Source organism: Salvelinus sp. IW2-2015, linkage group LG31 (genome assembly GCF_002910315.2).
Source record: "Salvelinus sp. IW2-2015 linkage group LG31, ASM291031v2, whole genome shotgun sequence".
Taxonomy (NCBI): Eukaryota; Metazoa; Chordata; class Actinopteri; order Salmoniformes; family Salmonidae; genus Salvelinus; species Salvelinus sp. IW2-2015.
In genome coordinates, this window is record NC_036870.1 from 8,218,190 (window position 1) to 8,243,799 (window position 25,610).

Here is a 25,610-nt window from a genome sequence, read left to right on the forward strand (position 1 = left end):
GCAGAGAACTACCTGTGTAAATACACCAGTGAAATCAAGCCACTTCACTTTGGTGATTCTCACGAGCAGGTCACCATCTACACTTGTGTTGGATATACCACAAATTATACAGTTTCAGTTTGCTCACTGAGCTCTTCTATGACCCCTCTGCTATCCGGGCCCATCTCTCAAATACACTGGCCAACTTCCTTGAGTTCTGCCCATCGGCTACTGCTGTACATTTTGTGAGTGATGGGCCAACAACCCAGTATAGGTCTTAAAATTATTTATACTATCTCTCCACCCTTCCCTTTGAAATGGGCTTACAGAGAGTCACATAGAATTTCCTAGAAGCTGGACAGAAAAGGACCAGCTGATGGGTTAGGAACAGCTGTGAAACGAAGAGCAGATGGAATTGTGGCACAAGGCAAGGACCTCCCAAATGGAAGAACTGTTTTTGAGGAACTGTCAAAAGATCAGTCAGCTATAAAGCTCTTATATATCTCAGAGGAGGAGATAGAGAGCATAAAGTCTCTCCTACCGGATCACCTGGAGACGATCCATGAGACAATGATACACCAGGTAATAGTTCAGGGTTATTTTATGTCAAATCTCACATTTGTTAAACAAACATATTATCACTCCACTATGTATCATTAGACTATGCTATCATTATATATTTCGAATGTGCATAACTTTGACAATTTCCTGTGTTTCCAGATGGTCACTGACAGTCCTCCAGAGAATACTCAGTTGCTTCTGTTCCCTTCCACATCACTGCAGCTGTTTCAGCCAAAAGACTGTGACTCTGGTTGGAAAAACAGAGACAGACCACGATGGAAAATCCAACACATCTCACAACGCCTTCCTGCCCATTGAAGATCTAAGTGAAGCATTGATCGGAAAGTGGTGTGTGGTGGAGTATGATCAGGATGTTTACCCTGGTATCGTGCAAGTCGTTCACGCAGAGAGTGGTGCTCTTGTGAAAACCATGAGTCACGTTGGCCCCAATCGTTTTTTTTTGGCGATGAGAGACAACATTATATGGTACAGACCGCAGCATGTGCTTGGACTTGTCCCTGAGACCCATCCAGTGACCAAAAGCACATGGAGCTGGATGCCTTGGTCTGGGAGGAACTTAGCTCTTTCTAAGCCTTAGGTACCCTTGGAATCTCACGATACAATGTATACAAAGCAGGACATAAAGGTACTGTTTATGTAAATATATGTAAATCATACATTAAATAAAACATGTACAGCTGTCAGCTTTAACTCTTCCCTCAATATATACAGTTGAAGTCAGAAGTTTACATACACTTAGGTTGGAGTCATTAAAACTTGTTTTTCAACCACTCCACAAATTTTTTGTTAACAAACTATAGTTTTGGCAAGTCGGTTAGGACATCTACTTGTGCATGACACGAGTCATTTTTCCAACAATTGTTTACAGACAGATTATTTCACTTATAATTCACTGTATTAAAATTCCAGTAGGTCAGAAGTTTACATACGCTAAGATGACTGTGTCTTTAAACAGCTTGGAAAATTCCAGAAAATTATGTCAAGGCTTTATAAGCTTCTGACAGGCTAATTGACGTCATTTGAGTCAATTGGAGGTGTACCTGTGATGTATTTCAAGGCCTACCTTCAAACTCAGTGCTTGACATTATGGGAAAATCAAAAGAAATCAGCCAAGAGCTCAGAAAAAAAATTGTACACCTCCACAAGTCTGGTTCATCCTTGGGAGCAATTTCCAAACGCCTGAAGGTACCACCTTCATCTGTACAAACACTAGTACACAAGTATAAACACCACGGGACCACGCAGCCGTCATACCTCTCAGGAAGGAGACGCGTTCTGTCTCCTAGAGATGAACATACTTTGGTGCGAAAAGTGCAAATCAATCCCAGAACAACAGCAAAGACCTTATGAAGATGCTGGAGGAACAGTATCTATATCGACAGTAAAACGAGTCCTATATCGACATAACCTGAAAGGACACTGCTCCAAAACCACCAAAAAGACAGACTACGGTTTGCAATGCACATGGACAAATATCGTACTTTTTGGAGAAATGTCCTCTGGTCTGATGAAACAAATAGAACTGTTTCCATAATGACCATCGTTATGTTTGGAGGAAAAAGGGGAGCTTGCAAGCCGAAGAACACCATCCCAACCGTGAAGCACGGGTGCAGCATCATGTGTGTGGTTGCTTTGCTGCAGGAGAGACTGGTGCACTTCACAAATAGATGCATCATGAGGCAGGAAATTATGGATATACTGAAGCAACATCTCAAGACATCAGTCAGGAAGTTAAAGCTTGATCACAAATGGTCTTCCAAAAGGACAATGACCCCAAGCATACTTCCAAAGTTGTGCAAAATGCTTAAGGACAACAAAGTAAGTATTGAGATGCCTTCACAAAACCCTGACCTCAATCCCATAGAAAAGGTGTGGGCAGAACTGAAAAAGCATGTGTGAGCAAGGAGGCCTACAAACCTGACTCAGTTACACCAGCTCTGTCAGGAGGAATGGGCCAAAATTCACCCATGTTATTGTGGGAAGCTTGTTGATGGATACCCAAAACGTTTGACCCAAGTTAAACAATTTAAAGGCAATGCTACCAAATACTAATTGAGTGTATGTAAACTTCTGACCCACTAGGAATGTGATGAAAGAAATAAAAGCTTAAATAAATCATTCTTTCTACTATTATTCTGACATTTCACATTCTTAAAGTAACGTGGTGATCCTAACTGACATAAAACAGGGAATTTTTACTTGGATTAAATGTCAGGAATTGTGAAAAACTGAGTTTAAATGTATTTGGCTAAGGTGTATGTAAACTTCAACTGTAGGTGCTAGAAGACAGACACTATTCTGTATACTTCTGGCCCCTCTTTGGACACTGTGTTAACTAACCTCTAGACGAGCTTCAATGCCATACAACTCTCCTTCCGTGGCCTCCAACTGCTCTTAAATGCAAGTAAAACTAAATGCATGCTATTCAATCGATCACTGCCCGCACCTGCCCGCCCGTCCAGCATCACTACTCTGTACGGCTCTGACACAGAATACGTGGACAACTACAAATACCTAGGTGTCTGGTTAGACTGTAAACTCTCCTTCCAGACTCACATTAACTATCTCCAATCCAAAATTAAATCTAGAATCAGCTTCCTTTATCGAAACAAAGCATCCTTCACTCATGCTGCCAAACATACCCTCGTAAAACTGACCATCCTACCGATCCTCGACTTCGGCGATGTCATCTATAAAATAGCCTCCAACACTCTACTCAACAAATTGGATGCAGTCTATCACAGTGCCATCCGTTTTGTCACAAAAGCCCCATACACTACCCACCACTGAGACCTGTACGCTCTCGTTGGTTGGCCCTCGCTTCATACTCGTCGCCAAACCCACTGGCTACAGGTTATCTAAAAGTCTCTGCTAGGTAAAGCCCCGCCTTATCTCAGCTCACTGGTCACCATAGCAGCACCCACTCGTAGCACACGCCCCAGCAGGTATATCTCACTGGTCACCCCCAAAGCCAATTCCTCCTTTGGTCGCCTTTCCTTCCAGTTCTCTGCTGCCAATGACTGGAACGAACTGCAAAAATCACTGAAGCTGGAGACTCATATCTCCCTCACTAGCTTTAAGCACCAGCTGTCAGAACAGCTCACAGATCACTGCACCTGTACATAGCCCATCTGTAAACAGCCCATCTATCTACCTCATCCCCATACTGTATTTATTTATATATCTTGCTCCTTTGCACCCCAGTATCTCTACTTGCACATTCATCTTCTGCACATCTACCATTCCAGTGTTTAATTGCTATATTGCAATTACTTCGCCACCACGGCCTATTTATTGCCTTACCTCCCTTATCTTACCTCATTTGCACTCACTGACTTTTTTGTTTTCTTTTTTTCTACTATATTATTGACTGTATGTTTTGTTTATTCCATGTGTAACTCTGTGTTGTTGTATGTGTCGAATTGCTATGCTTTATCTTGGCCAGGTCGCAGTTGCAAATGAGAACTTGTTCTCAACTAGCCTACCTGGTTAAATAAAGGTTAAATAAAAATTTTACGTTTTAGTTGTTTCATCTACAGTAAGTGTAGTCAATGACAAACGTTGTTCTCGTGTTGAAAAGGCGCTAGTTCCAGTGTTTTGGAATCTTACTTTGTCTTATATTAATTAAATGTTTAACAATGGTTGTTGTTCAAAATGTTTGCAATAAAATATTGTTTTCAGAATTGTTTTTTACATAGATGTCCTTTCCACCCCAACTTGTCATTTCCACCCCACCTTGTCATTTCCATTAAATCCATATTTCTGAGGTAAATTAGTATATTATGTATAATTTATATTGATTGATTTGTTTTAGATAGGGAAATCATATGGTTGTTATCATAATCTCACAAAAAGGTTGGGTGCAAATATCTTATTTTTCATGATAAATAAATGTTTTCAGCTGTCACCAAGGCAAGTTAATACATTCAGGTGTCGTGTTGAATTACTAATATTAGGAAAACCTAAAAAAAATATTCAATTCAAGTTAATATACAAATTCAATGCCTTGCAAAAGTGTTCATCCCCCTTGGCTTTTTTCCTATTTTGTTGCATTACAACCTGTAATTTAAATGGATTTTTATTTGGATTTCATGTAATGGACATACACAAAATAGTCCAAATTGGTGAAGTGAAAAAAATTACTTGTTTAAAAAAATTCAAAAAAATTCAAATCTGAAAAGTGGTGCGTGTTCACCCCCTTTGCTATGAAGCCCCTAAATAAGATCTGGTGCAACCAATTACCTTCAGAAGTCACATTATTAGTTAAATAAAGTCCACCTGTGTGCGATCTAAGTGTCACATGACCTGACCAGGGTTGGGTTATAAAGAAATATAACATATAATATATGAACATCCCACTGAGCACCTTTAAATCCATTATTAAAAAATGGAAAGAATATGGCACCACAACAAACCTGCCAAGAGAGGGCCGCCCACCAAAACTCACGGACCAGGCAAGGAGAGCAATAATCAGAGAGGCAACAAAGAGACCAAAGATTATCCTGAAGGAGCTGCAAAGCTCCACAGCGGAGATTGGAGTATCTGTCCATAGGACCACTTTAAGCCGTACACTCCACAGAGCTGGGCTTTATGGAAGAGTGGCCAGAAAAATGCCATTGCTTAAGGAAAAAAGTAAGCAAACATGTTTGGTGTTCGCCAAAAGGCATGTGGGAGACTCCCAAAATATATGGAAGAAGGTACTCTGGTCAGATGAGACTAAAATTGACCTTTTTGGCCATCAAGGAAAACGCTATGCCTGGTGCAAACCCAACACCTCTAATCACCCCGAGAACACCATCCCCAGCATTGTGGTGGCAGCATCATACTGTGGGGATGTTTTTCATCGGCAGGGACTGATTGAACTGGTCAGAATTGAAGGAATGATAAATGGCGCTAAATACAGGGAAATTCTTGAAGGAAAACTTTTTCAGTCATCCAGAGATTAGAGACTGGGACTGAGGTTCACCTTCCAGCAGGACAATGACCCTAAGCATACTGCTAAAGCAACACTCGAGTGGTTTAAGGGGAAACATTTAAATGTCTTGGAATGGCCTTGACAAAGCCCAGACCTCAATCCAATTGAGAATATGTGGTATGACTTAAAGATTGCTGTACACCAGCGGAACCTATCCAACTTGAAAGAGCTGGAGCACTTTTGCCTTGAAGAATGGGAAATAATCCCAGTGGCAAGATGTGCCACGCTTATAGAGACATACCCCAAGAGACTTGCAGCTGTAATTGCTGCGAAGGGTGGATCTACAAAGTATTGACTTTGGGGGGGTGAATAGTTGTGCACGTTTTCAGTTTTTTTGTCTTAATGCTTGTTTGTTTCACAATAAAAAATATTTTGCATCTTCAAAGTGGTAGGCATGTTGTGTAAATCAAATGATACAAACCCCCCAAAAATCCATTTTAATTCCAGGTTGTAAGGCAACAAAATAGGAAAAATGTCAATGGGGTGAATACTTTTGCAAGTCACTGTATATAAGAAATGTGTTATAGATACAGCGGTTATCAGATATTGTTTCAAGACAAATCAAAGACAATCAAAATACGTGTAAAATGGTGTTTGAATAAATTTTAATTTCTGAAAAATGCAGGGCCAAAGTGCCCGAAGTTTCAGAATCACCCACACATGGATTTTGTATTATAGAGTAGTGGCCTGAGGGAACACACTTCATGTGTTGGGAAAAGTGTTATGAAATGTAATGTCATGTAATATTTTAAATTGTATATAACTGTCTTAATGTTGCTGGACCCCAGGAAGCTAATGGGGATCCTTAATAAATAAATACAATAAATAAAGTTTTTAAACTGGTTGTAAATTCTATAAATGGCCATATAATTACACTGTACTCGTTTACTTAAAATTCCAGGAATATAAAACTCTCTGGGCCACACGCTCTGAACTAATTATTTCTAATTGCTTTACCTCACATATGTGATGCGCAGCTGTTAAGTGTCTAGTAACATGGGAGTCACTTTGATATTTTTCTCGCAACCTTTCTTATACCAAAACATGAAGTCGTTTGTCCCTTTATTCCCCTTTGTCACCCTTGAGGATTCATTATGAATGATGTCAGTATAAGCACACATGGAAACTAATCTGACAAAATGTCCTTAAAAAAGCATTATTATTATTTTTTAATATAAGCAATAAGCAATCTCAATTGTGTGTAAAATGCATAACTCAACTAAATACATGCATTTAATAATGCATTTGGCAATGGTCATGCAATGGCCATACATAAATTGGTTGGGTTATGCACAAATTCAGAAACAACACGAGCACACAGCCATGTATTTTTTCCAAATACATGGCTCTGCACACTCTAACACGCGCGCGCGCGCACACACACACACACACACACACACACATACACGCACAGTTGGTTGGACTTCTTAGCCTGTGACACTACCCGGAAATAGAATACAGACCGGAAGCTACCATTTTAACTCGAAGAACATTAGCAGCCGTAGGCATAGTCCATAAACGGGGACACCTAAAATTGACACGGGGCGGAAAATATTTGACCGAAGAAAAATAATGAAAATACGACAAACACTCAAGAAAGGGCCAATTTCGGTAAATTCGAAGAGTTAACGATTCAAGCATCGAAACTACCGCTTCAAACAAGGGACATATCTGAATTAGCAGGCCAACCCAGCGGAAATAGTTTTTGTTAACGAGTCGAAAACAGCCATCCTGGGCCGATGGAGAGGCAGGCCTTTGAAAATATTTGTCCCTGGATGAAGAAAAATGTCTATCTGACATAAATAAGTTATCACGGCATTCCCCGCGCCATTTTTATCCTATGTTTTTTTTCTTTTACCATTTTGACAGGCGATTTTAATGAGTAATTATAAGGTTAGCTTGCTTAAAAAAGACAGCTATCAAGCTATCTGTTAGCTTGGTAGCTAGGTTAGCTTAGCATCGGCTACATATGCAACCAGGTTTTCAAACGACATTTTAATTTATTAGCTAACAACGACATGATTGAAAGACTCCTTTATTCAGATCCAATTTCATTTTTATTGTTGCATTGGTTGACAACTTTACTCAACCACCTATAAAAACAAGGTAATGTTAGCCTGCTAACGTTAGTTAGCTAATGACGAATGCCGCGCTACTAATTTTGGAATTTTGCCACCACCTGCAATTTTGGTGGGTTTTCAAGTTAGTCTAGCTAACTTAGCTACCCACCAGAAGATCAATGGAAGCAGACCCATTCGTTTCTACCTGTAAACACGTTTTGGTCTTCAATCAAGCAGAAAGTGCTACACCAGTCTCCAGCCCGTATACATCCCACCAAACCTGTTGGTAAGATGTTTTAAAATTAGTTTATTGTTAAATGGTACGTTATAACCTTGTAGTTAGGCAAGGTCTTCACAGACCAGCAGGAAATATTAGGAAATACTGGGAACGTCACTGAAGAACACTTTAGCACAATAATAGTCCTTTGTAAGTTATATGAAAACACATTCTTTGTTATGGTTGCAAATATCTCAACAGTAGGCTATTGGCACCTATCAGGTACAGGTCTAGACATGGCCATGTTAGCTATCCTCCATAGTTTTGTCGATTTGTTTTACATAATGATGCACAGCATGTTGATCATAAAAATGAAATGCTGTGCATGCCAATCAGTTTATTCCATTTCTGTCACATATTTACATTCTGGATTCTCATATGCACACTCTAATATATCCACTTTGATTGTAATTCCTTGATTTTATATATATTTTTTATTTGTATTACATTTGTGAAACATTCTACTTCACTGTTGGAGCTAGTAACATAAGCATTTCGTTACACCTGCTATAACACCAGCAAATATGTGTACATGTCCAATAAACTTTGAATTGATTTTATCTAGGCCCAGGCTACATTCTATTTAGGCCTATTTGATTGCCTTCTTGGCACTTTAGACTAATGGCTTCAAGTTCATGGTATATCATTTCATAACTAGCTACATACATTTAATTTGCATTGCCCGTAGGCTTCAATCTGCAATTTGTGCATTATTTCAAAGAGTGGGCCCCCGAAAAAGGCAAATGGTGGAGAAAACAGAACATGCGTCCAATTTAAATACCTTTACTGGTAGTACTTAATTTCTATGAGATGAGGCTAGACCTAACTATAGTGCTCAAGGAATGTCATTCCACGAGAGCAACGCCATTAATCATTTGGACTTGATTTGGAGTAAATGGCCTAAATAATTTGTTTACAAAGTTTCATGACAACATAAATAATCTATGGAGTAGGCTACTTGTTTGTTTATTATAACATAAGACAATTGTACCAACCTCCACAAGGTTATATGGGTCATCTATTTATTTTCTTGGCTATTATAATACCTTCCTTGTTTGGTAACAATAGGTTGGGTGACCTTATCGCCCTACAAGAAAGGTAATTGGAAAATTGGCCACAAGACAGAACTATTTTTGTATGTCTATTGTTATGGGGAAAGACACAGTGAATTCACTGTTGTCCTCTAGCAGAAGTTTCACCCTGGAGTTCTTGTGATATTTACCTTAAAAGACTGAAGGTTGAGTGTAGCCCAGGGCCACGTTCAGTTGCAAAACGTTCTTGAACGTTGCAGATAGAAATTTCATGAATGGAGCTGATGTGATTCCTTATTTCACATGTCTGTTCTACATAGCATATTTATATCTGAACGTTACAGAACGCTGCGTCCTGCTGAACGTGGCGCTGGTGTTACCATTTTGAAATGTAGCCTATAATTAGTCTAGGTGAGGTGGTTGTGTAGCTGTGGCAGGCCTCCCATGTCTCTAACCAAGTCAGAAAAGTCACATGGGGGAAAAGTAAAGGAGGCGAAAAATTATTTAGACCACACGGGTGTTTTTATTTTATTTTTATTTAACTAGGCAAGTCAGTTAAGAACAAATTCTTATTTTCAATGATGGCCTAGTGGGTTAACTGCCTTGTTCGGCGGCAGAACGACAGATTTTTACCTTGTCAGCTCGGGGATTCGGTCTTGCAACCTTCTGGTTACTAGTCCAACGCTCTAACCACTAGGCTACCTGCCCCCCCGATTTCCACTGAATATATTTGTGGGCAGCTTTGCCAGTACACATCTGCACAGCTCAACTAGACTAATAAAGGACCTGTTGGTTAATTGAATTAGTGCTGGGCTAGAACAAAGATGTGGACCCCTAGGACCAGGATTGCACATAATTAACTGCACACGCTGAATTCACGTCTCCTATTTTCAAAGCAAACCTGAGGTGCATGAGGAAAGTATGATTGGCTGAACTAACAGCTGGGTTGTTCCATATGATTTCAAAAACTTCTTTACTGAACCCCTTTTGATTTGAATGAAACCTTCCATGTTTTCCCTTGGTGGAAGTGGTCAGAAAGTGACATTTTGGATCTGAATGCCAAAACATTCAGGAGATTGCTCAATTTTGACCCAATTTGCAAAGTCCACCCTACCATGAGACTTCATCACTGAAAAAGGTTGAGTTTGATATCATTTTTAAGCTTACAAACAGGATTTCTTAAAATCTTATGATTTATTGAAATAATTTTTTGGGAATAAAACAATTTATAATTACATTTATCTAAGAACATGTAAACTCAGATTTTGTTCATATACACTGTGTATACAAAACGTTAAGAACACCTGCTCTTTCCATGACATAGATGCACCAGGTGAATGCTATGATCCCTTATTGTTAAATCCACTTTAATCAGTCTAGATGAAGGGGATGAGACGGGTTAACCCTCTAGGTTCTAAACTAACATGGAGTTGTTTTAAGATGGCCATACCAAGGTTAATTTAGCCACCTTTCACCGCAGATGCGGAATGGCGATATTACCAACGGGACATAAGATATTACAGTTTAATGTTTCACCGAGTCGTGGCTGAACGACGACATGGATAACATACAGCTGGCGGGTTTTAAGCTTTTTCGGAAAGGATAGCACAGCGGCCTCTGGTAAGACAAGGGGTGGCGGTCTATGTATATTTGTGAACAACAGCTGTTGCGTGAGGTAGAGTACCTCATGATAAGCTGTAGACCACGCTATTTACCAAGAGTTTTCATCTGTCTTTTTCGTAGCTGTCTATATACCACCACAAACCTATGCTGGCACTAAGACCGCACTCAATGAGCTGTATACCGCCATAAGCAAACAGGAAAACGCTCATTTAGAGGCAGCGCTACTAGTTGCCTGGGACTTTAATGCAGGGAAACTCAAATCTGTTTTTACCTCATTTCTACGAGCATGTTAAATGTGCAACCAGAGGGGAAAAAACTCTAGACCACCTTTACTAAACACACAGAGATGCGTACAAAGCTCACCCTCCATTTGGCAAATCTGACCACTATTCTATCCTCCTGATTCCTGCTTACAAGCAAAAACTAAAGCAGGCTGCACCAGTGACTCGGTCAATAATAAAGTGACCAGATGAAGCAGATTCTAAGTTACAGGACTATTTTGCTAGCACAGACTGGAATATGTTCTGGGATTCTTCCGAGTGCATCGATGACGTCGTACCCACAGTGACCGTACGTACATAACCATTAGCCGCCGGAAACCTGGAAGGTTGTTACGTGTATGTTTAACTTTTCAATAAAGTCTTTGAACTCCAAAGAAGAAAAAACACATTAAATGCTGAAAATGCATTTGACCGGTCATGCTTATCAGTCTAGGTTAATTAATTTGCGTAATTCAATTAGTGTCAGAATTTTTATAAATCTCGTCAGTCATAAAACGGGAACAGTGTCGGAGTCGACCATAATTATTATTTTGCAGAAAATAGTAATGTACAGTGAGTTTATAGAGTTAGAAAGTAGCTTTCTTACGTCAAAGAATGGCTGTCTTTAGTCAGTGATCCATGAGCAAATGAGTGGAGACTCGTTGCTAGGCTACTCAGGCTCACTGCAGGGAGCTGTGGGAGACAGAGTAGCAGCACTAAGTAGCTAACAACAGCTAAGCTAACAACCAAAAAAGTTTCACTGCATTTATCTCCTGTTCTACTGCTTTTCATATCAACTTTGTTCCTAGTTGTTGCATATTTACAGTTTACCTCTTTCTATGTTTCTAATGGTGGTGTTCGTTTCAGTCACATTAAAAGGCTTGTGTCGGGCGTCTTATAGAACAGCGGTTTCCTGCAAATTGCATTTAGGCAAATAATGTATTACATTGCTTCATTACAGTAGTTGCATGTTAAATAATATGAGACCATAGGCTTGCTATTGTTGCATGTTTTTTAAGCTCTTAATGAAAAATATCTGCTCATTTTACCCATGCATAGTATTTTCTGTTGATCAGGAATTTAACCGCTTGTTAACCGGTTCTTGGGGGTTGGTTAGTCGACAGCAAAATTGACCGAAACTTGTATCCCTATTCCAAATCTCTCTGCCAATAACGGCTAGTTTTCAGTTTTCCCTCCCCACTCACACCACTCCCAGAAAGTCACAGCAAAATTCTTGCTTGAGCAATTGGTGTTTGTTAAGAAGCTATTTTTGTTTCTTTTTGACCATTTTGACTGAAAACAATCACAGGAAGGTACTTAATTGTTGCCTAGAAACTATTTTATTTTGAGATAAAGGTTGCATTGGTCTTTTTTTTAACTGTCAATCTTCCAGTGCAAACCTATTGAAATGTAGATAATATATTTCCATTCAAGTTGACAGTCGACAGTGGGTGCACCGGCTGCCTTCTTACTGGTAGTAATTGGAAGTTAGTTTCAATTAAATTGAAATGTCAATGGTGTACCAGATAAGTTGCAGGTGTCTGAAGGGATAGGTCCATTCTATGAATTCTATTTCTATGATTGAAATGCTACCCACCCTGTATTCGAGTATGCTGTCTCAACCGATGACGGGCACAACACAAATGCTTCCAATGTAAAATAAGGTCTAGGGTAGGGCTGGGCAATATACCGTATTTTACAATATACCGGCATTGATGCACAGACCGGTTTGGGTTTTTACTTTACCTTCTATAACGGTATTTGAATGTAAGGACTGGCCAATATATATCAAATTATTTTTTGTTTTTATGAAAGTTTATTTCCGCTTGTTCTCATGTTGTCTTTTTGGTCTCGTCTTGTTCGCTCCTGTGCTCTGCACTTTCCCATTTACATCAGAGAGTTGTATATAATGATGAGATGCTCACTTCTCCACCCTAACAATGGGAGTCGAAGTCCCAAAGGTGGGAAGGCAGGCGACAAGCTTAGGTTCAAAATAAGCGCATAGAAACGCATTGGGCTTATTTTGGACAGATTCTGGCGAGATGGAAACCTCATGCTTTGCCTCTTTCTCCCAAGATGAGAGATCACTTCTTCCTCTCTGACAAACGGTTTCAACTTGCTATTTTGCATTTCAGGTTTGGTCCAACAGAATCAGTCATATGGACACCGAAACACATGGAGACATAATTTTACTGTAATAGAGAAGTTAACTTTCGAACCATACTCTGTTTATGTTTCAACTCCTCAAATTTCGAGCCGAGCAGACACTACTAAAACGTATGTACCAAATTAACATTCATTCTGGAAAATTAATTCTGATTGTCGCGCGTGCATTACGATACCACGTATTGCTAGCAGCATTTTAGTCAGTTATTAAAGATCGTTATACTAGCTGTTTAGTCTGTGTGCAATAAGCATAAAACAATTATATAAGGAATTGGCAACTCATTCTCATTCTGAGAAATAAGGTAGGCCACTTGATTTCAACATCTGAACAAAGTGGACAGGCTAGCATGCTTTTCAAACAGTTGGAGACGGACAGGTTGTGTTCATAACAATTCAACTGTTTTGCCTCATTAGCTGAATTCAGAGCTTGTGAAATTTTACCTAGATCCAAGTTGGCTAAACTTGATATCAAATAAAAAATTTGGGGTCACATATACATATTTAGCAGATGTTATTGTGGTTGTATCGAAATGCAGTAATATCTTAACAATACGCACATCTAAAAGTAAAAGATTGGAATTAAGAAATATATAAATATTAGGATGAGCAATGTCGGAATGGCATTGACTAAAATACAGTATATACATATGAAAAAGCAATATGTAAACATTATTAAAGTGACTAGGTCCTGGGAGGCAGGAAGCTTGGCCCCAGTAATGTATTGGGCCGTACGCACTGCCCTCTGTAGTGCCTTATGGTTGGATGCCGAGCAGTTGCCATACCAGGCGGTGATGCAACCGGTCAGGATGCTCTCAATGGTGCAACTAACTTTTTGAGGATCTGGGGAACCATGCCAAATCTTTTCAGTCTCGTGGGGGGGAAAAGGTGTTGTCGTGCCCTCTTCACGACTGTCTTGGTGTGTTTGGACAATGGTAGTTTGTTGGTAATGTGGACACCAAGGAACTTGACTCTCGACCCGCTCCACTACTGCCCCGTCGATGTGAATGGGGACGTGTTCGACCCTCCTTTTCCTGTAGTCCACGATCAGCTCCTATGTCTTTATCACGTTGAGGGAGAGTTTATTGTCTTGGCACAACACTGCCAGGTGTCTGACCACCTCCCTATAGGCTGTCTCATCGTTGTCAATCAAGCCTACCACTGTTGTCATCAGCAAACTTAATGATGGTGTTGGAGTCGTGCTTGGCCATGCAGTTGTGGGTGAACGGGTACAGGATGGGACTAAGCACGCACACCTGAGGGGCCCCCATGTTGAGAATCAGCTTGGCAGATGTTGTGTTGCCTACCCATACCACCTGGCGGCGGCCTGTCAGGATGTCCAGGATCCAGTTGCAGAGGGAGGTATTTAGTCCCAGGGTCCTTAGCTTAGTGAGGAGCTTTCTGGACACTATGGTGTTGAACGCTGAGCTGTAGTCAATGAACAGCATTCTCACATAGGTGTTCCTTTTGTCAAGGTGGGAAAGGACAGCGTGGAGTGCGATTTGAGATGGCGTCATCTGTGGATCTGTTGGGGATGTATGAGAATTGGATTGGGTCTATGGTATCCGGGATGATGGTGTTGATGTGAGCCATGACCAGCCTTTCTAAGGACTTCAGGGCTACCGATGTGAGTGCTACGGGGTGGTAGTCATTTAGACAGGTTACCTTTGCTTTCTTGGGCACAGGGACTATGGTGGTCTGCTTGAAACATGTAGGTATTACAGACTCGGTCAGGGAGAGGTTGAAAATGTCAGTGAAGACGCTTGCCAGTCGGTCCTCCAAAGCTTAAGGTTCCCCTAGGAAACACTTGTCAACACTTTGTTTCCTACCCTGTCACAATAACTCCTCCTTGGCATTTTCATTCGTTGTCATGTCAAACACTTTATTTAAAGTGCCCACTATTATATTCTAACTATAGAATTAGAATATTCATTCTATTTCCATGATTCTAACAGTTCACCCAAGTGTTTTCCTCTAAATCGCAAGTCAAATCGCAATTGCAACATTTGGTTAAAAATAAGGCCCAGATTGTTTGGCCCAGATTGTTTGCCGATATCGTGCAGCACTACGTGGCAGTGTGGAAATGATCTCAAATGAGTGCAGTAAAAGCAGAAATTTGTGATAATGCTGAGAAATTATTTTTAGTTGAATTGAAGAGTATGAAACAATCAGAATGCAGAAAGACCCAATGAAATCACTTAGTGTTGCCACCCTAGGGTCACACTACTCATAAAGCAAGTTTTTTACTTTTATTATTCAAAAACTTGAAATGGCGCCATTCAATAAAAAAAGTGATATTTTAGCCATATCACCCAGCCCTAGTCTAAGGTAGTGTTGTAAACGTTAAACTATTTCAATGAAAATTTGGATCTTAACGTTAAGAAAGATCCATAACTGAAAATGTTTTGTTAGTTTTTGCGTGGATGCAGAAAGAACAACAACATAGTGGGTCAATTTCCGCATCAACTAAGGCTCAACTTCTTCTTTGTCTTGGTGCCCTGGCTACCACGCTGTGAACAGCGTAAAGCGAACCCGTGCACATGCGCAGATACTATGAGATCGAAGTGTTGCGTCTAGCTCATCTCAATATCCTAGCCTATTCATTGATGATAGGCCCTGCTTTACTGAAGTTGTGAGACATTGCAAGCCAAGAAATTGTGATATACAGGATTCCATTGTGAAATACAGCTTTTGATTGCTGTCAGATAGGCCTAGTGCACGGTTCTGACTCTGTGTCTGGCGGCTGACCTTCCTATTCTGTCTCCCTCCGTCCCTCGCTAGCTCACTGAAAATTGTGTTTGTGTTCTTGGAGGTACGGCAACTAGTCAGTCTCCTGCGTTCCAAAAATACAGAATCTTGGGAGTCTTCACACTAGACGTGCAAGGATTCGAGGAAACAATTATTTTGGAGTCGACTCCACTACGTCATTGTCGTTAACAGTTGGGAAAATGGCAGAGAAAGGTAAGTGACCACAGCGATGTCCTGTGTGGCAATACTTTGAGAAGGAAAATCTAACTTGAGTTGAGGTACAGTAATGGTAGACAGGTGCAATGCTTTAAAAATAAAATTCCACCAAACCACTCATTTGCATAACACTAATATGTGAGATATTTTTTTTGTGGGTGAACATGTTTCATTTTGTTTATAAGGTTGGTAGCAACATGTGGAAATCTGTTTCAGCTCAAGTCAACTACAAAACCCGCAATGCTGTCTCTGTGGGCTGGCTGGCTAGGTAGCTAGCTAGCAAATGTAGCTACACACAATAATACCAAAGTCAATATCAGCCTGTGAAGGAGAGAGCTGTAAAATCACCTAAACAAACTGCACTAACTATCGATTTACCAGTCTACAATCTCACCATGTTCAACCTGCCGATCGATGCAGTCTGACATTCACAACGGCACCATGCAATTCACCCTGGACTGAAGAGGCAGACAAATGGGAGAAATGTGTTAAACCCTTTTGTTAAATTACACATTTCTCTAGGTATTTATATCATAAAAATATGATCAATGGCTCATTGGAGAAAAGACAATCTGACATGTTTTTCCGATCTAAAAGTCGTATTCCTGTTAACTTCCAGTGTGGTGAGAGCGGCTCTATCTTAATGCTACGTCATACCAACTGAATTTCTGCTTGCTTGAATGGCAATATCTCAGATAAACATGAATTGACCCAGGGAATCGATGGAACATTGCTCAGAGATGCACAAAAACAATATAACATTCAAAATGGTTGAATCTTTATTTTAACTATCTGAAAGAGATGCACGGTGAGACCCAAACCGTTGCTGGCAGCAGCACAGCTGCATTGTAAATTTACATGGAATTTTATGAATTGTCTTCTCTTTTTTTTATGGAAAACCGTAAACGTAAAACTGTTTACGTTTATATGTTAAGAAAAATTGTCAGTTTGTCACATTCCTTATCCAGGGTACATTTGTGAAAATGAGAATCTGGGTTTAGTTTAAAAAATATATAATTGACGTAAAAAGAAAAATGGTTTGACAACCCTGTTTTGTAAGCTTTCAAATGATATCAAACTTAACCGTTTATTTTTTTCAGTGATGACATCTCATGGTAGGGTGGGGTATGCAAAATGGGTAAACTTCGAGCACCTGTTTTGGCATTCAGGTCCAAAAAGTCACTTTCTGACCACTTCCACCATGGGCAAACTTGTTTGAAGATTTTGTTCAAGTCAAAAGCGGTGCAGTTTGAAAGTGATTGAAATTATATGGAACGACCCAGCTTCAATTTTTATTTGACCAATGGGTCAAAGAGTGCAATTGGGGTCTAACCTATTCTGTTTGACATAATGCAAGCCAAAGAGCATTGAAAAACTTGCTGCACGCCCCTGATCACTATTAAAGCAAGAAAACACATTTCAATATGGCCAAACGTGTTTAGAAATGTTTGTTCAAGTCAAGAGGTGCGGTCAAATTGAAATCAAATGGAACAACCCTTGGGTCAAGCAAGTTTGGTTCTCGGGCAAGAGTCCATTTTTTTTTTTTTTTTTGCTCTTTCAAATCAGTTACTGATTCTGGATTCTGACCTGGAAATGTGGGCACTTTTGTGTTTCAATAATTATTTTTGTTAAATAATTGTCATTCCTTAGTAATTGCATGTGGCTATGTTACAGAATGCACCTTTAACAGAGTTGATGGCTGCATTGGTCTAGGCAATACAATTATTGTAAATAATCACTATTTTAAAAGCACAAACGCTTGTTTACGTTTTGACGAATCTTAAGTTAGACAATGAAGATCTCCTGAGTTTTGTCTAGTGGTAAGTGGTTCTGTATGCCTATACTGGGAGCTTAAAATAATTTGATATGATGCTTGGTCAATTCTCTGGGGATCAAATCACATTTTATTGGTCACATACACATGGTTAGCAAATGCTAATGCGAATGTAGCGAAATGCTTGTGCTTCTAGTTCCGACAGTGCAGTAATATCTAACAAGTAATGTAACAATTTCCCAACAACTACCTAATACACACAAATCTAAAGGGAGGAATAAGAATATGTACATATAAATATATGGATGAGCGGCATAGGCATGGTGAAATAGATGGTATAAGGTACAGTATATACATATGAGTAATGTAAGATATGTAAACATTATTAAAGTGGCCTTGTTTAAAGTGACTAGTGATCCATTTATTAAAGTGGCCAGTGATATGAGTCTCTATGTAGGCAGCAGCCTCTGAGTTAGTTATTGCTGTTTAGCAGTCTGATGTCCTTGAGAGAGAAGCTGTTTTTCAATCTCTGTCCCAGCTTTGATGCACCTTTACTGACCTCGCCTTCTGGATGGTAGTGGTTTGAACAGGCAGTGGCTCGGGTCGTTGTTGTCCTTGATGATCTTTTTGGCCTTCTTGTGACATCAGGTGCTGTAGGTGTTTTGGAGGGCAGGTAGTTTGCCCCCCGTGATGTGTAGTGCAGACCGCACCACCCTCTGGAGAGCCTTGCGGTTGAGGGCGGTGCAGTTGCCGAACCAGGCGGTGATACAGACTGACAGAATGATCTCGATTGTGCATCTGTAAAAGTTTTTTTATGGTTTTAGGTGACAAGCCACATTTCTTCAGCCTCTCGAGGTTGGAGGCGCTGTTGCGCCTTCTTCACCACACTGTCTGTGTGGGTGGACCATTTCAGTTTGTCTGTGATGTGTATGCAGAGGAACTTAACTTTCCACCTTCTCCACTACTGTCCCTTCGATGTGGATAGGGGGGTGCTCCCTCTGCTGTTTCCTGAAGTCCACGATCTTCGCCTTTGTTTTGTTGAGTGAGAGGTTGTTTTCCTGGCACCACACTCCCAGAGCCCTCACCTCCTTCCTCCCTGTAGGCTGTCTCGTCATTGTTGGTAATCAAGCCCACTACTGTTGTGTCGTCTGCAAACTTGATTATTGAGTTGGAGGCCTGCATGACCATGCATTCATGGGTGAACAGGGAGTACAGGAGGGGGCTGAGCACACACCCTTTTGGGGCCCCAGTGTTGAGGGTCAGCGAAGTGGAGATGTTGTTTCCTACCTTCACCACCTGGGGGCGGCCCGTCAAAGTCCAGGACCCAATTGCACAGGGCGGGGTTGAGACCCAGGACCTCAAGCTTGATGATGAGCTTGGAGGGAACTATGGCGTTGAATGCTGAGCTGTAATCAATGAACAGCATTCTTACATAGGTATTCCTCTTGTCCAGATGGGATAGGGCAGTGTGATGGCAATTGCATCGTCTGTGGACCTGTTGGGGCGGTATGCAAACTAAAGTGGGTCTAGGGTGGCAGGTAGGGTGGAGGTGATATGATCATTGACTAGTCTCTCAAAACGCTTAATGATGACAGAAGTGACTGCTACGGGGCAGTAGTCATTTGGTTATCTTTGCCTTCTTGGGTACAGGAGCAATGGTGGCCATCTTGAAGCATGTGGGGACAGCGGACTGGGATAGGGAGCGATTGAATAGGTCTGTAAACACACCAGCCAGCTGGTCTGCGCATGCTCTGAGGACGCAGCTAGGGATGCCGTCTGTGCCAGCAGCCTTGCGAGGGTTAACATGTTTAAAGGTCTTACTCACGCCGGCCACAGAGAAGGAGAGGGGGGGCTGCAGTCCTTGTTAGCGGGCCACGATGGTGGCACTGTATTATCCTCAAAGTGGGCAAAGAAGGTGTTTTAGTTTGTCTGGAAGCGAGACGTCGGTTTCCGTAACGTGGCTGGTTTTCTTTTTGTAGTCCGTGATTTCCTGACCCTGCCACATACGTCTCGTGTCTGAGCCGTTGAATTGCCGACTCCACTTTGTCGCTATCAAGCTCTAGGCCTATTTAACCAAGAGACTTAACCAATGTTTCTGTTTTTCCCCAGTCTTCAAGAGTGTGGCATCAACGGGCAGACAAAGAAGTGGAACACCTGTTCATCCTTCCTCGCCCCAGCTGGATGCGGACAGCTTCACATTTTTGGTGAAAAACAAAGACTACCACTATACAAGAAGGAATCTACAAACACTACATAGACTGCATACTATTTATACATTGTATTTCAAATTAGGAACAACATTTATTTAAAAGGACCTTTACCTGCTCTTCTTGGTTTAAAGTGCAAGCACTAGGTATTCATCTGTATGAGAGGGGATAAGGGATAGACATTGGTAGCAGCGGGAGTCATTCTAGAGAAAGTTGTTCAAGAAGCATTACTTTCAGTAGCTGTGGCTATAGATTGTTATTGGTGCGATATTGTTGTACTTCAACAGTAGGGCGAGTGACCCAGGAAAAACCTCCCATCAGTGAGTGGGAGATGTTCCAGTTCAGTAAGTACCCCTTGGACATTCTAGATATGCTAAGTGGACACCAAGCCCACCAGTTTAAAGGCCTTGGATTGGAAAGACAGTTGCAGCACCAACAGCAAGTCCAACTTCAGCACCAGCAACAGCTGCAGCAGCAACACCAACAGCAGGGGGAGTCGTCAGGGGCTCTTCTCTCTGGGCTCGGTCTGGGGTCTCTTCAGGGGTCTAGAAGTAATGCTTTTGCTGATTCTTCATCGATATTTGCCAAAATGAGTGCCCCACCTCCACCAATATCACACCAGAGCCAGTCCTCATCCTCGCATAGTTCACGGAAATCCAGTAAGATGAGCAGTAGTGGGAGTGGGAGCTCTGCTGCGGGATACCCACAATTCTTACGTCCGTTTCACCCTGCAGAAGCAGCACTAGCCCAAGAGCAGCTGCACTCGGGAATGGGACGTTTTGACTTTGGTGGTAGTAGCAGTGGAGGGTCTGGTGTTATTGGAGGAGTGGTTACATCTGCTCCCCCACCGCCACTACACCCTGGCCTCTCTGTTCCCCAAGCCTCACCTGGACCATCCTCCTCACCCTCCCCGTCATCTTCATCGTCCACCAGTAACAACCCTGGCAGTGCAGTGTCCTCCCTAGGGCAACCACTCGTTGGCAGTCTGATCCACGTAGCTTACATCAGCAGTTCAGTTGCATGCTTGCCGCCAATCAGTACTTTCTTCTCTGGGGTCCCGACTAACAGCAGTCTGGAGCAGTTTCTGGTTCAACAAGGGGGTCATAACCATCTTGGCCTGGGTTTGGGCCAAGGAGCTAGTGACTCAAACTCAGCCCTCGCCCCACCTCCAGCTCTTCACTCCTCTCACAGTCATAGTCACTCACTCCCCAACCTCAACAGCAGCAGCAACCATTAGCACCCCATGCTTTATCTCACCCTCACAGCCATACCCACCCACACCATCCTCTTCACCCAACACCTCAGCCGTCGTTCTGGGTGGCTTTGATTTCCAAGGTATTCCAGTTCTCTCCTCCAATCAGCTGGCTTCGTTGATGCAACAAGAAGCTAGTGGTATGCCTCTCCCTCTCCACTCCATTTATCACTTTCGAAAGATGAAGGAAAGGAGACAGTGGATCTGGGTCTGGTGGAAGTGGTGGTAGCAGAAGAAAGAAGGCTATGGCTGGCTACCTTCCTCGAGAAAAGCAGATGGCACTAGTCACAGCAGTAGCAGTGGTAGTAACTGCCACAGCAGCTCACTGAACACAGTCAAAATTCAATCATTCAACCGGGCCTTGTAGGAGGAGCCATAACCAGCCTTGGTAATAACCATTCATCAGTCCTCTCTTCATCAACACAGTCTTCCTCAACGGTCTCCTCCTCTTCCTCCTCAGCCCTTCCTACTACCACAGCCTCGGTGCTGGTAGCTAATGATTCACGACTACCTAAACCTGACAATCCATGGCCTCCATGCCTTGTCAACCTGACCCTGAAGCCATCTACCACTGTGGTGAATGTGGAAAGACCTTCAGTCATCTTACAAGCCTTCGAAGGCATCTCCGTAGTCATGGTTTGACTTCTGAAGATGCCAAGCCAGACACTTCAAGCGAAGACAAAACGTTCTGTTGCACCGAATGTGGAAAGGGATTCAAGAAAAGAGGGCACCTTCTCCAGCATGGTGTTATCCATTCAGGGGCTCGTCATTTGCATGTGGTGTCTGTCAACGGTCTTTCAACCGCCGTGAGTCCCTCACTAGGCATGAGAAGATCCATGATGATAAGCCTTTCCGATGCCCTGCTTGTGGTCGCTGCTTCCGAGAGAGCACTCTTTGCTAAATCATGCTGCGTCTGGCACCTGTGGAAAGCCTGGAAGGAATTCGCGGCCCAGACCAAGCGGTAGTGGTGAAAATCAAAGCTCATCAAGTGCAAGTAGCAGCAAAACTGAAATGGTGGCTGAGGCAGTGGTACAGGTGATTACCAACGAGATGGAGCGAGCAAATATGGCACGGATTATTCAAGGAACCGGCCATCCTACCAACCATCCTACAGTGTGGATGACTACCGACGACAGCAGGCTAACCAATCTTGTTATTCTGGAGAGAGCTCCCATAGCAGTGAGATGTCAAGCCAACACTTAGAAAAGCACCCTTGGCTCCTACCTTACACCCACACCCTCAAAGTCAACACAACAACAACAACACCATCTCCATCAACAGCAGCCTCATCTTCCTCTTTCACTCTTATTGGATGACTCTGAGGATGAGGTCACTAGCAGTGCCATGTCTGCAATTGCAGCAGCTGCCGCTGCCTCCTGCGAGATAAGTACTGGCGAGAGTCGAGGAGAGGAGCGAAGAGACATCATTGGAGGTTTGCTTGGAGGACTTGGCTTTGGGAATATGGGAGTCTCACCAGTGGTGTCCATCATCTACATCTGAAATCGACAAGACCTACAGAGCAGGTAGTGGTCTACCATGCCTTAACCCATCCAGCCAGCAGATGATGAATGCTAACCGAAAAAGCCCCGCAAGCCTCGGCAGAAGAGAGAACCAGGACCGGATGGAATCATAGTTATACAAGAAGAAGTCGTGGAGAGGGAGAACGGCCATATTCATGCGGAGTTGTTGGTAAAGGGTTCAGGAGACTGAGACCCTACGTCGGCATGACCGTGTTCACACAGGTGAAAAGCCACACCGGTGTGATGTTTGTGGGAAAGAGTTCCGGGGAGTAACTTCCTCTTACTAAAACATTCCACTGTGCTTTCTGGTCAGAAGAACTACAAATGTGACCTATGTGGGTAAAGAGTTTGCTTACGCTCAGAGCTTGGTGAGACATGGAAAATTACACACAAAAGTGGAATTGGATGGTACACCAGGAGGAAAAATTGCTAAGGGCCATGGCGGGGTTAATAATCTAGATGGAAATCAAGCAAACTCTCAATCTTATTATCCGTACCCTCAAGATAAGTCTCAGGCGTCTAGCTCGTCCACTCAGCCCCCTCAGAAGCTCTATACATGCACAACATGCTGGAAATCCTTCTGCCATCAGTTCCACCTGACAGCCCATCAACAAACTGTCCATGGTGGTGGAATAAGGGGTGAAAAGAATTTCTGCTGTGAGGTATGCGGGAAGGCTTTCGCCTATTCTAACAGCTTGTCCAGGCACAGGCAATCGCAGCATGGATTGGGCCGCACTGGTTCGGCAAACCCACCAGCTGGTGGAACTCAACATCCTTCCCAAGCAGCTGAGTACATCCCTCTTTTTGAATCAGGCCACCCCTCAAATTATCCGTCTGGCTCCTACATGCCAAACCAATCCTCCCAAGGTCAACACCGCCCTTTTCAGTTCCAGTCCCAAGAAGGATGGGTTGGTGGCAAGAGAAAAAGAGAGAGAAAAAGGAGGGTTGAATATCAAAGTATAATGAGAGGGGGGCAACTAGTAGGTGTTGCCTTGAATAAGGCCACGAGCAGGAGACTCAAACTGATGAAGCGGAAAAAAGGAATAATGCATGAGAAGCTTAAGCAAAAGAAACTGCTCGCCCAGCTCCTGAGGATGAGAGGAGGGTATAGAGTTAGACAATGGTGCGGAGGTGTGGTTAAGGTCAGTGGGCTGTCATCTATGGAAGTCCCCATAAAACGTTTTCCATGCCAATACTGCCCCAGCACCACATTCGCCAGTCAGGCCAAACTTTTGATCCATCGTTGTGTGAGGCATCCTCCAAGAAATAACGGCCACCAGGCCCGTCTGAAGTGCTCGGTCTGCGGAAAGCGTTCTCGGACGTTACGGAAAGCCCTCATTCATCGTGGACGTCACCTTTCCCAAGGGCGGTTCTCATGTCCCAAATGCCGCTCCCGCTTCTGGAATGGATCTCTCCTGGAGAGGCACAGGGTTGCTTGCCGGAGTCAATCTCTCTTAGGTAGTGGAAGCTGGGGCTTGAACGTGAACTTGCCCCCAAGAGAGGTTGTTGAGAAGACAGAGGAAGAAGCGGTTCAGGAGGGCCAGCCGGGGAGAACAACAGTGGTGACTGAATACAGCCACTAATTATTTTCTAGTCTAGGATTTTTTAACTAAAAAGCAAGCAAGAACTAGCAAGTTTTAAAGATGTGGGCAACAGGCTTAGTATAACTACCGTATATCCCCTCTACATTCATACAATCCTTACTATAGCAGAGATGTTTGTAAGATAACATGGACTTTTTAAAGGCCAACATCAAAAGCACCATCCGTCTGTCTTTGCTTCCCCAAAGCGGAGAGAGGATTCTAGATCATGTAAGTGTTTGAGTAGCACCTCTTTTCTTCTAAAATGCATTCAACCACAGTATCATTTTTGTTAGCTGTGTTTGGTCTGGGATTATGAATGCATACTAGTAAGAGTGGAGTACCAAAAGTACTGATGTTTTATGTTTTCTGTCATTATTCACAGTTAAACAGTAATAGTATTTGTCTTTTGTTCTGTACTATGTGTTTTTCTTTTGTTCCCCGTAGAGATTTTTTTTCGTACAGATGTTTGGCCTGAAGCAAAAACAATTGTCTGGTGAGCAAGTCAGTCTAAGAAGCTATTTGAACCGATAAAAGATAGTTGTCAATTAGTCACTCCTGTTATGAAACTTGACTCACTGAATTGAATAATCACGTAGTGTAACTGGACGTATCTTGTCAAACAATCGGTACAATTGTGCAAAACTGGCTAGCTGAACAGGTTGGAATGGATCAGAATGGAATGAGAGACCATTTTTCTGTACACTTCCATCATATATAGGGGAAAACAATGGGACTTAGGTGTCAGGAATGGATAATGGGAACAACCGGAGTGTACTGTACAATTCGTATTATATTTTATTATATATTGATTATTTGCTGTTTTTTTTACTCCAATTATCATTTATTTTGTCATTGTGGCTATTGTATGGGTGGGTGGGAATATGTTTTGGGACTGTCTTTGTAAAACAATGTGAGGATGATGAATATATGTATCAGTGTGATTATTTTTTTCCTTCCCTACCCCATTTAGTTAAGCCCTATCCCGTAACACGTGTACACATTGTTCATTACTTAGGTCCTGTCCCCCGGTGTTTTCCTTTCAGTAAACTAAAACATGAAATATTATTACTAAATAACTATCGTTTTCTTTGCCTAAAGTGAATTGTTGAAACCCTTAAAAATTAAATAAAAAAACTTTAAAATGTCATCATGCTTTCCCTTACTATTATTTAAATTGATGGTATTCAAAGTCTCCCCCTAGTGGGGTCGCAGGGGAAATGCAGTGGGCAAAAATATACAATATATGGGACAATATACAAAAGTTATTGAGAAAGATCATTAAAAAAATACATGTACTAATGTTAATGAGAAAGATAATTAGAAAAATAACATTTGAATGATTAAATGTGTATTACTTGAT

General features: G+C 42.0%; 1 protein-coding gene and 1 pseudogene across 1 annotated transcript; both read left to right on the forward strand.

The window, feature by feature from the left end:
• Positions 1 to 19,960: 19,960 nt before the first annotated feature.
• LOC111955614 (homeobox protein Nkx-6.1-like) lies at positions 19,961 to 21,505 on the forward strand. Its single transcript, XM_023975832.2, has one exon. It carries the CDS (start codon positions 20,227 to 20,229, stop codon positions 21,130 to 21,132), a length of 906 nt encoding a protein of 301 aa, XP_023831600.1. The 5' UTR covers positions 19,961 to 20,226; the 3' UTR covers positions 21,133 to 21,505.
• A 1,210-nt stretch (positions 21,506 to 22,715) lies between these two features.
• On the forward strand, positions 22,716 to 24,860 carry LOC111955613 (zinc finger protein 865-like; annotated as a pseudogene).
• Positions 24,861 to 25,610: the final 750 nt, after the last annotated feature.